Genomic DNA, 10302 nt, shown 5'->3' with positions numbered 1-10302 from the left:
GAATGGTCAAATAAATGGACAAGATATATCTTAATACCAGAGAGTGCAAGGGGTCAAGTTCTCTGATGACCCACCACCTGTGGCCACAAGGTCCTCCAAAGCGGACCTCGGATGCAGACAGAAATCCAAGTAAAAGTCGTCCAATGTTGTGTTCATGAATTTAGTTATTTAAGCCCAGAGTCTTACCATGCTTCCTGAGGCTAAACTCTTCGAGCACCTTTATCATGTTGTTTGGGAGCCGTTTTTATCACTCCTTTCCCACTTTTAAAGGTATGGGATGTGTTTCTCGTAAAATTTTGAACAGTATCATCTCTGCTGCCTCTTGCTATTCTTGACAGATATTTTTTATGTTGAAAGAATTTTGCCTTCTGTAATACATCTTCTTTGAGGGTAGCTTTCTGTGGTCCAGGAAGGAAGCTATACAATGAAAGAAAAGAAACCCCATAGAAGATAAATACCATTTCAACTGTAACAGATTCTATGTTAACCCGTCTTCCTAAATAATTGTGCACCCATTCCTTGTTGCATCCTTCCTTCAGGGTAAGTTTATTGAGATGATTCAATTGGGGATTTACACTGAACAGGTATATTAGAAGCTGATGAATAAGATACCTTGTCAAAATATGCAAAAGTATAATTTTAATAGGGAAGTTTCTTCTTCATGGAGTATATTTCACTCAGAACTTCATATGGTTGGCTCCTGTTTATTCAGATGTTGGTTCAAATGGTACCTCCTTAGAGACCACCAGATGTATAGTTTTCCCAGTCCCAGTCACGCAGCACAACATGCTCTTATATTTTTCCTAACACTTATCACTATCTCATTTTTATTTACTTGTAAACTTTGTGATTTGTTCCCCCTTTTCCACCATCTCAGACAGAAAGTGTCATTAGACCATGTCTTGTCACCATAGTAACCCCAGGAACCTAGAGGAGTGCTTAGCACATGGTAGATACAAGTATTTGTTTAGTGAAAGCATCAATGAATGCCCCTTCTTCCCTCCCTTCCTCCCATCCATCCATCCATCCGTCCATCCAAATGTTCATGCTTTATGGAAGGCACTGTGTTAGGTACAGTGGGGGACGCAGAAATAGCGCCCAGTTTGGCAGGCACACAAGACGTTTGGTTGGGAGTCAAGAGTAACCCAACAATAAAGGGAAGCTGGGGTCAGACTATGGGAGGCCTTGAATGCCAGACTGATGACAGGGAATCAGAAGCCAAGTGCTGACCAGAAGTCCTAGCCTGTCCAATCAAACTTTCTGTACTGATGGAAATGTCCTATGATCTGCACTGGCCAGTATGGCAGCCACTGGTCACATGCGGCTGTCGAGCACTTGAAACGTGGCTAGTGTGACCAAGAAGCTGAATTTTTAGTTTCATTTAGCTGAAAGCTAGTGGCTACTGTAGTGGACAGCACAGAAAGGGAGCCATTTCAGACCTCATCTCACAGGGAGGCAGTGGAAAGAGCCTTGGGTCCTGGAACATTCTTACATTCTAGGTCCTCTATTACTAGAGCAGCTCTGAGCGGATCACTTAACTAGAGGGAACCTTGTTCAGGTGTAAAATGAGGATGACAACCACCAATGTTGCTGTGAGCGACAATCGAAGTCCCATGGTGTCTGCTGGTTACAGATGAGGAGACTGAGTGTGAGGCTGCAGGAACGGCAGAGCTGAGGCTACAATCAACTCTTCTGATAGAGTCCCGTGTGACTTCCACTCAACTAGGTTTTTATCCAGGACACTATAGAGACCTATCAAGATATTTGGAATAAGAAAGTGAAATGATAAATGTCATGCTGTCAGAATCACCTGGATATGGGTGCAGAACCACAGGAGGGCAGGCGGCCTGGGGCAGAGGTTAAGAAGCTATGTGGAGCCTGGCACATAAGCTCTTCCTAAAATTTTTAGAATAAGTGAGAGCCTGGTGGCATAAGAGAAACTAACTGAATTGTGGTCACCGGAAGAGTCATGAGAACTCCAAAATGTTGAGACTAGGAGGACAGTGGCAACGTTCACCATATTCACCATGATCCATTCCTTTGCATTTGGATTTTTCTGCTTTATCCAGCTATAAATCTGATCTGTCTCACAAAAACATCACTATTTAGAAAATGAGTAAGTAGAGGACGTAAAAAGAATTTAAAGTTACTCTGCTTTCCCCTTTCTCTCTCTGTCTTTGTCTCTGTCTCACACTCACTGCATATTCTTCTTTCGTGTATAATGAGAGCTGAGGGTAAGGGAGACATCAAACCAACCGAGAAGCCTAGCATTCACGTCACACAGACCCTGAGGCCTCCACACCTTATGTACTGTATGTCTGGGCTTCTGTCAGTGCTACCAGAGATGCACTACATTGATCAACAAACTCCTCCCAATCACCAAGAACAGCGGCCATGGCTAAATTCCAGTGCAAATACAATTTCCTTACACCTTACCCATTTTGCTCTTTATATTTTCTTGTTAATTTCCAGACTAAATATTATGAACTCAAATCCTCCAAAGTTGTAACTGTATGCACAAGCTACGGCCCCACAGATCGTGAGGGGACATTCTTTCAGGTCTGGAACATACTGTTTCCATGACTTGAGTTTATCTTGTCTATACTGGTCTCTCCCCTCCACCCTCATTCTCTTTCCCTTTGCATTGGCTCCTTTTTATAGTAAATTTAGTTAACTTTGTTGTCTTCCTCCCTCTTTGTTAAGAAGAAGTTGTTAAATTGGTAATTGCTTCTATAGCATTGCGTTGCTATTTTTTCCCCTCAAATATTTTTATTCTTAAAAGGGTTGAACATGATAAACACCACATCTCTGAATTTTCACCTTTTCCACTGTGTCATACGTGGAGTTGGTATTGGAGAAGCATTTGATAAGAATCATTTGATTACTCTGGGAATCATACAGACTTTCTGCTTTTCTTTCTCCCATTCTATATTGTTCAGATGCTTCTTTGCTGATGGGTAACTTCGACAATATGTAATCAAGATAAAGAAACAGGAGTGAAATACCGTCCATTCATTTTGCAATGTGTGCCCAGCACCAGTAAAGCTTCTAGAAAGCAAGATGTGGCAACTCGGTAAAATGTGGTGGGTGGAACTAATTGTAGATTTCAATCCTCTGTGATCACAGATTCCTTCAACCATGCAGACAACCAGGAGTCAGCCCAGCTGCATTTATTAGTTGACTGGATGCACTGGAGTGGAAAATGCAGACAAGATTACTTTTATTTTGAGAATTCTTTTAATCTTAATATACATTTTTGTGTGTCTAGAAAACACACTTTGGAAAGCAGAATTACAACAGATGTATATTCATATGGCACTGGCGACTGTGTCCATTTTTACAATTCAATTGTTCCGGTTCTGGCCTGTCATCGCTTTCAAGTCTGGCATGAGTGCTTATCTGCCTGGATGAATAGGCAGGTGGCTTTCAGTCTTTCACTGTCTCTGAGTGGATCTAAGTGCTTACATAGAGGCTGCCCTGCAATCTCTCCTTCGTGGGCATGTCTCTTGCTTGTGGTTTGATTCAGTATCTTTTACCAGAGAAGAACAGCTTTTACCTGTATATCTCAGAATCTGACAGTGGAATGATCTAATTCTCACGTGGCAAGTCATCCTATGTCCAGGCCTCTTGCCTCTGCATCCCTTCTGTTGAAGAGCTCAGGCAGGCAGTTTCAGAAGAAGCTGTGTGCTTGTTACCTTTTATTATAGTCTTTGGTTACTTAGAGAAGGCCTGGGGAGTCCCAGCCTAACACATGGTCAGGGAGTCACTGATGGCAGTGTGGATTTCATGACTCAATTCCTTATGCCCCAGCATTTCCTGACATTTCACCATTCCAGGTATGTGGGAGAATCTGAGCCTCCAGTGTATCTTAGGGCAATGTGAAGAAGTGGGAAGAAACACACGGTGGGAATGGTTTTCAAAAAAGTCTTTAATTTGTATAGGCTGGTTCCCGCACCTGCCCTTGCAATTATCTGTAATGTGTGGAGCCTGATCCACGTGCAAATTCGAAGCCTCTTTCCACACTACCAGACACCTGCAGTAGGGGGAGCCCTGCTCCTCCTGGACTGACCGCACAGGCCGGTTTAGACACGACTTCAGAAGCATTTGCTGCTGGACAGTTCCCCTGCTTCCCAGCAAGGTGAGAGGCTTCTCGGAGCTTCTGAAGCTGGGGCTTCCGGGCCGGGGGGAGGGCCTTGGGCCCCATCACCACACAGGAATGCACACACTGCACAGTAGGAGGAGCCACACTGTCAGGAGCATCTGTCTAAGTGTGATTCTCAGGGGCTGGGGCACTCTGATTTCAGTCAGATGTGGGGCACGTATGCACGTGTTAGCATGATTTACGCTGAAACAAACAACCACCAAAAAACCCCACTCTCCTAACTGATTTCAATTATTTTTAATTAAAAAATAAGTAATATTCGTACATGCAAAGGCTATGATATATATGTATATTATTATTTTAAAATAACTTCTGCCTTTGTTGCTGATAAATTTTTTTTAATTAAGATATTTTAAAAAGTAAATTCTCTTATTCCATTCTTTGGGTATATTCTATATTTTTCTATAACATTGCTTTAAAATATTTATTTATTTTTTTAAATTAAAAAGCAGTTTTTACATCTTTAAAAAAATTGAAGTATAGTTAATTTACAATATTGTGTTAATTTCTGTTTTTTTAATTGTATTTTTTATTGAAGTATTTAAAAAATTTTAATATATATATTTTTTCTATTACACCTTAAGAGCAATGTTTAGCTCATTAGCTTTTAGAGTTTAAAAAATTTCCCTAACGTACTATGGAAAACACTATGGAGGTTCCTCAAAAAATTAAAAATAGAACTGCTATATGATCCAGCAATTCCACTTCTTGGTTATTTGCCTGAAGAAAATGAAAACACTAATTTGAAAAGATATATGCACCCCTATGTTCATTGCAGCAAAATTCACAATAACCAAGATATAGAAGCAAACTATGTATCCATCTACAGATGAATGGATAAAGAAGATGTGGTGTATATAGACACAATGGAATACTACTCAGCCACAAAAAAGAATGAAATAATGTTATTTATAATATGGATGGACCTAGAGGGTATTATGCTAAGTGAAATATGTCAGACAAACACCGTATGATTTCACTTATATGTGAAATCTAACAAACAAAACCTGCAGAAACAGATTCCTTGATACAGAGAACAAACTGGTGGTTGCTAGAGAGGAAGGGAAGGGAGGATGGGCGAAACAGGTGAAGGGGATTAAGAGGCACACACTTCCAGTTATAAATAAGTCACGGGATGAAATATACAGAATAGGGAATATAGTGAGTAACAGTGTAACAATTTTAAATGGGGACAGATGGTAACTAGACTTATGGTGATCATCTAGTAATGTATATAAATGTTGACTCACTATGTTGTACACTTGAAACTAATATAACATTGTATGCCAATTAAAAAAATTTCCCTAACGTAAGAAATAAAACTTTCCTAAACTATGAATTCTGAAGCATCCCACAAGTTTTGGCATGTAATATTTTGATTATTATACAGTTCTAAGTATTTTTAAGTTTTCACTATGATTTTTGTTTCATTAGTTATTTAGAAATGTGATTTTGATTAAAAAACATATGGGCTTAAAAAATATTGTTTGTATTAATTTCTAACTTAATTGCACTGTGATCAATTGGACTGTATGAAGCCAGTTCTTAGAAATTTGTTGACACTTGATTTATAAGCTAAAAACTGCACAATGACCCCCTGTACACCCTCCACGCTGATGCAACAGTTGTTAATGTTCCGTGTGTTCAGAAGAATGTCTCATTCTTCTGTGCAGGATTCTATACGAGTCTATTAAATCAAGCTTGTTACTTATGCTTAAATCTTTATATCTTTAATTTTTGTCTGCTTGACCTAACAGTATTCAAACTGATGTAGCGACATCTCCAACTCTGATTTTTTTTTTGGCAGTATGTGGGCCTCTCACTGTTGTGGCCTCTCCCGTTGCGGAGCACAGGGTCCGGACGCGCAGGCTCAGCAGCCATGGCTCACAGGCCCAGCCGCTCTGTGGCATAGGGGATCTTCCCAGACCAGGGCACGAACCTGTGTCCCCCACATCGGCAGGCGGACTCTCAACCACTGCGCCACCAGGGAAGCCCTCTATGATATTTTGATGCCAATTTCTCCCTTTTCAATTTCCACATTGTATATTTCAAAATTATTTTATGACCCTCTTATAAATTTAGAATTGTATCTTCTTCATGAATTAAACACTTATCATCATGTGCTGACTGCTTTATCTCTACAAAATGGTTTTGTTTAAGAGCATATTTTATAGGACTCACTTCACTTAGAAACTAATACAACATAGTAAATCAACTATACTTCAATAAAATAAAAAAAATTTAGGTATATTTTATCTGATATTAATATAGCTTTTCCAGTTTTCTTTTTAAAATATTTGCCTGTTATACTTTTTCCCCATGATTTTACTTTCAACTTTTCCATGTCCTCATTTTGTAGCTGTGTCTCTTGAAAACAGTTATACCTGGATTTTATTTTGTTTTCTTAAATCCGTCACTCTCTAACTGGAACTGGCATGCTTAGTCTGTACATTTTTGTTATAATTACTGATATATAGAACTGGGTTGGATTCTGCTGTCTTACTTTGTGCCTACCACTTGTCCTTTTTTTCTGTTCTTGCTTTTTTATTTAAAAAATATTACATTATTGTTTGCTTTTATTCCATTTTCCCTTACTACATTTCGGGTAGTGAGCTACTTTTTATTTTTTTTTCATGTGTGCCCCCCAAATTTTAATGTATTTTTTAAACATCTATATTGGAGTATAATTGCTTTACAATGGTGTGTTCGTTTCTGCTTTATAACAAAGAGAATCAGTTATACATATACATATATCGCCACATCTCTTCCCTCTTGTGTCTCCCTCCCACACTCCCTATCCCACACCTCTAGATGGTCACAAAGCACTGAGCTGATCTCCCTGTGCTATGCGGCTGCTTCCCACTAGCTATCTATTTTACGTTTGGTAGTGTATATATGTCCATGCCACTCTCTCACTTTGTCACAGCTTACCCTTCCCCCTCCCCATATCCTCAAGTCCATTCTCTAGTAGGTCTGTGTCTTTATTGCCATCTTACCCCTAGATTCTTCATGACCTTTTTTTTTTCTTAGATTCCGTATATATGTGTTAGCATACGGTATTTGTTTTTCTCTTTCTGACTTACTTCACTCTGTATGACAGACTCTAGGTCCATCCACCTCACTACAAATAACTTAATTTCGTTTCTTTTTATGGCTGAGTAATATTCCATTGTATATCTGTGCCACATCTTCTTTATCCATTCATCTGTTGATGGACACTTAGGTTGCTTCCATGTCTGGCTATTGTAAGTAGAGCTGCAATGAACATTGTGGTTCATGACTCTTTTTGAATTATGGTTTTCTCAGGGTATATGCCCAGTACTGGGATTGCTAGGTCCTATGGTAGTTCTATTTTTAGTTTTTTGAGGAACCTCCATAATGTTCTCCATAGTGGCTGTATCAATTTACATTCCCACCAACAGTGCAAGAGGGTTCCCTTTTCTCCACACTCTCTCCAGCATTTATTGTTTGTAGATTTTTTGATGATGGCCATTCTGTCTGGTGTGAGGTGACACCTCATTGTAGTTTTGATTTGCATTTCTCTAAAGATTAGTGCTGTTGAGCATCCTTTCATGTGTTTGTTGTCAACCTGTATATCTTCTTTGGAGAAATGTCTGTTTAGGTCTCCTGCCCATTTTGGGTTTGGGTTTTTTGTTTTTCTGATATTGAGCTGCATGAACTGCTTGTAAATTTTGGAGATTAGTCCTTTGTCAGTTGCTTCATTTGCAAATGTTTTCTCCCATTCTGAGGGTTGTCTTTTCACCTTGTTTATGTTTTTCTTTGCTGTGCAAAAGCTTTTAAGTTTCATTAGGTCCCCTTTGTTTATTTTTGTTTTTATTTCAGTTTCTCTAGGAAATGGGTCAAAAAGGATCTTGCTGTGATTTATGTCATAGAGTGTTCTGCCTATGTTTTCCTGTAAGAGTTTTATAGTGTCTGGCCTTACATTTAGGTCTTTAATCCATTTTGAGTTTATTTTTGTTATGGTGTTAGGGAGTGTTCAAACTTCATTCTTTTACATGTAGCTGTCCAGTTTTCCCAGCACAACTTATTGAAGAGGCTGTCTTTTCTCCATTGTATATCCTTGCCTCCTTTATCAAAGATAAGGTGACCATATGTGCATGGGTTTATCTCTGTGCTTTTATCCTGTTCCATTGATCTATATTTCTGTTTTTGTGCCCGTACCATGCTGTCTTGATTACTTTAGCTCTGTATAATAGTCTGAAGTCTGGGAACCTGATTCCTCCAGCTCCGTTTTTCTTTCTCAAGATTGCTTTTTCTATTCGGGGTCTTTTGTGTTTCCATACAACCTGTGAAATTTTTTGTTTTACTTCTGTGGAAAATGCCATTGGTACTTTGATAGGGATTGCACTGAATCTGTAGGTTGCTCGGGGTAGTATAGTCATTTTCACAATATTGATTCTTCCAATCCAAGAACATGGTATATCTCTCCCTCTGTTTGTATCATCTTTAATTTCTTTCATCAGTGTCTTATAGTTTTCTCCATACAGGTCTTTTGTGTCCTTAGGTAGGTTTATTCCTAGGTATTCGATTATTTTTGTTGCAGTGGTAAATGGGAGTGTTTCCTTAATTTCTCTTTCAGATTGTTCATCATTAGTGTATAGGAATGCAAGAGATTTCTGTGCATTAATTTTGTATCCTGCTACTTTACCAAATTCATTGATTAGCTATAGTAGTTTTCTGGTGGCATTTTTAGGATTCTCTATGTATAGTATCATGTCATCTGCAAACAGTGACAGCTTTACTTCTTCTTTTCGGATTTGGATTCCTTTTGTTTCTTTTTCTTCTCTGATTGCTGTGGCTAAAACTTCCAAAACTATGTTGAATAAGAGTGGTGAGAGTGGGCAACCTTGTCTTGTTCCTGATCTTAGAGGAATTGGTTTCAGTTTCCACCATTGAGAACGATGTTGGCTGTGGGTTTGTCATATATGGCCTTTATTATGTTGAGGTGGCTTCCTTCTCTGCCTGCTTTCTGGAGAGTTTTTTATCATATATCATAAATGGGTGTTGAATTTTGTCAAAAGCTTTTTCTGCATCTATTGAGATGATCATATGTTTTTTCACCTTCAATTTGTTAATATGGTGTATCACATTGATTGATTTGCATATATTGAAGAATTCTTTCATTCCTGAGATAAACCCCACTTGGTCATGGTGTATGATCCTTTTAATGTGCTGTTGGATTCTGTTTGCCAGTATTTTGTTGAGGATGTTTGCATCTATGTTCATCAGTGATATCGGCCTGTAGTTTTCTTTCTTTGTGGCATCTTGGTCTGGTTTTGGTATCAGGGTGATGGTGGCCTCCTAGAATGAGTTTGGGAGAATTCCTCCCTCTGCTATATTTTGGAAGAATTTGAGAAGGATAGGTGTTAGCTCTTCTCTAAATGTTTGATAGAATTCGCCTGTGAAGTCATTTGGTCCTGGGCTTTTGTTTGTTGGAAGATTTTTAATCACAGTTTTAATTTCACTGCTTGTGATTGGTCTGTTTATATTTCTTCCTGGTTCAGTCCCGGAAGGTTGTGCTTTTCTAAGAATTTTTCCATTTCTTCCAAATTGTCCGTTTTATTGGCATATAGTTGCTTAATCTCTCATGCCCCTTTGTATTTCTGCAGTGTCAATTGTTACTTCTCCTTTGTTGTTTCTAATTCTATTGGTTTGAGTCTTCTCCCTTTTTTTTCTTTTTTGATCAGTCTGGCTAATGGTTTATCAATTTTGTTTATCTTCTCAAAGAACCAGGTTTTAGTTTTATTAATATTTGCTATTGTTTTCTTCATTTCTTTTTCAGTTATTTCTGATCTGATCTTTATGATTTCTTTCCTTCTGCTAAGTTTGGGGATTTTTTGTCCTTCTTTCTCTAATTGTTTTAGGTGTAAGGTTAGGTTGTTTATTTGAGATGTTTCTTGTTTCTTGGGTAGGCTTGTATTGCTGTACTTCCCTCTTAGAACTGCTTTTGCTGCATCCCGTAGGTTTTTGGTTGCCGTGTTTTCATTGTCATTTGTTTCTGGGTATTTTTTGATTTCCTCTTTCATTTCTTCAGTGATCTCTTGGTTATTTAGTAGTGTACTGTTTAGCCTCCATGTGTTTGTATTTTTTACAGAATTTTTCCTGTAACTGATATCTAG

At 38.5% G+C, this 10302-nt stretch overlaps 1 protein-coding gene across 1 annotated transcript in view; it reads right to left on the bottom strand.

The window, feature by feature from the left end:
• Positions 1-200: 200 nt before the first annotated feature.
• Positions 201-10302, bottom strand: part of COL6A6 (collagen type VI alpha 6 chain) — a 109271-nt gene continuing 99169 nt past the window's right edge. The window contains exon 36 of the mRNA XM_024747802.1: positions 201-417. Within this exon, the coding sequence (XP_024603570.1) occupies positions 201-417 (217 nt within the window). The remainder of the gene's footprint in view (positions 418-10302) is intronic.

This window comes from Neophocaena asiaeorientalis, unplaced genomic scaffold, assembly GCF_003031525.2.
Source record: "Neophocaena asiaeorientalis asiaeorientalis breed wild unplaced genomic scaffold, Neophocaena_asiaeorientalis_V1.1 scaffold33, whole genome shotgun sequence".
Classification (NCBI taxonomy): Eukaryota; Metazoa; Chordata; class Mammalia; order Artiodactyla; family Phocoenidae; genus Neophocaena; species Neophocaena asiaeorientalis.
This window is presented reverse-complemented; position numbering and strand designations above follow the sequence as displayed.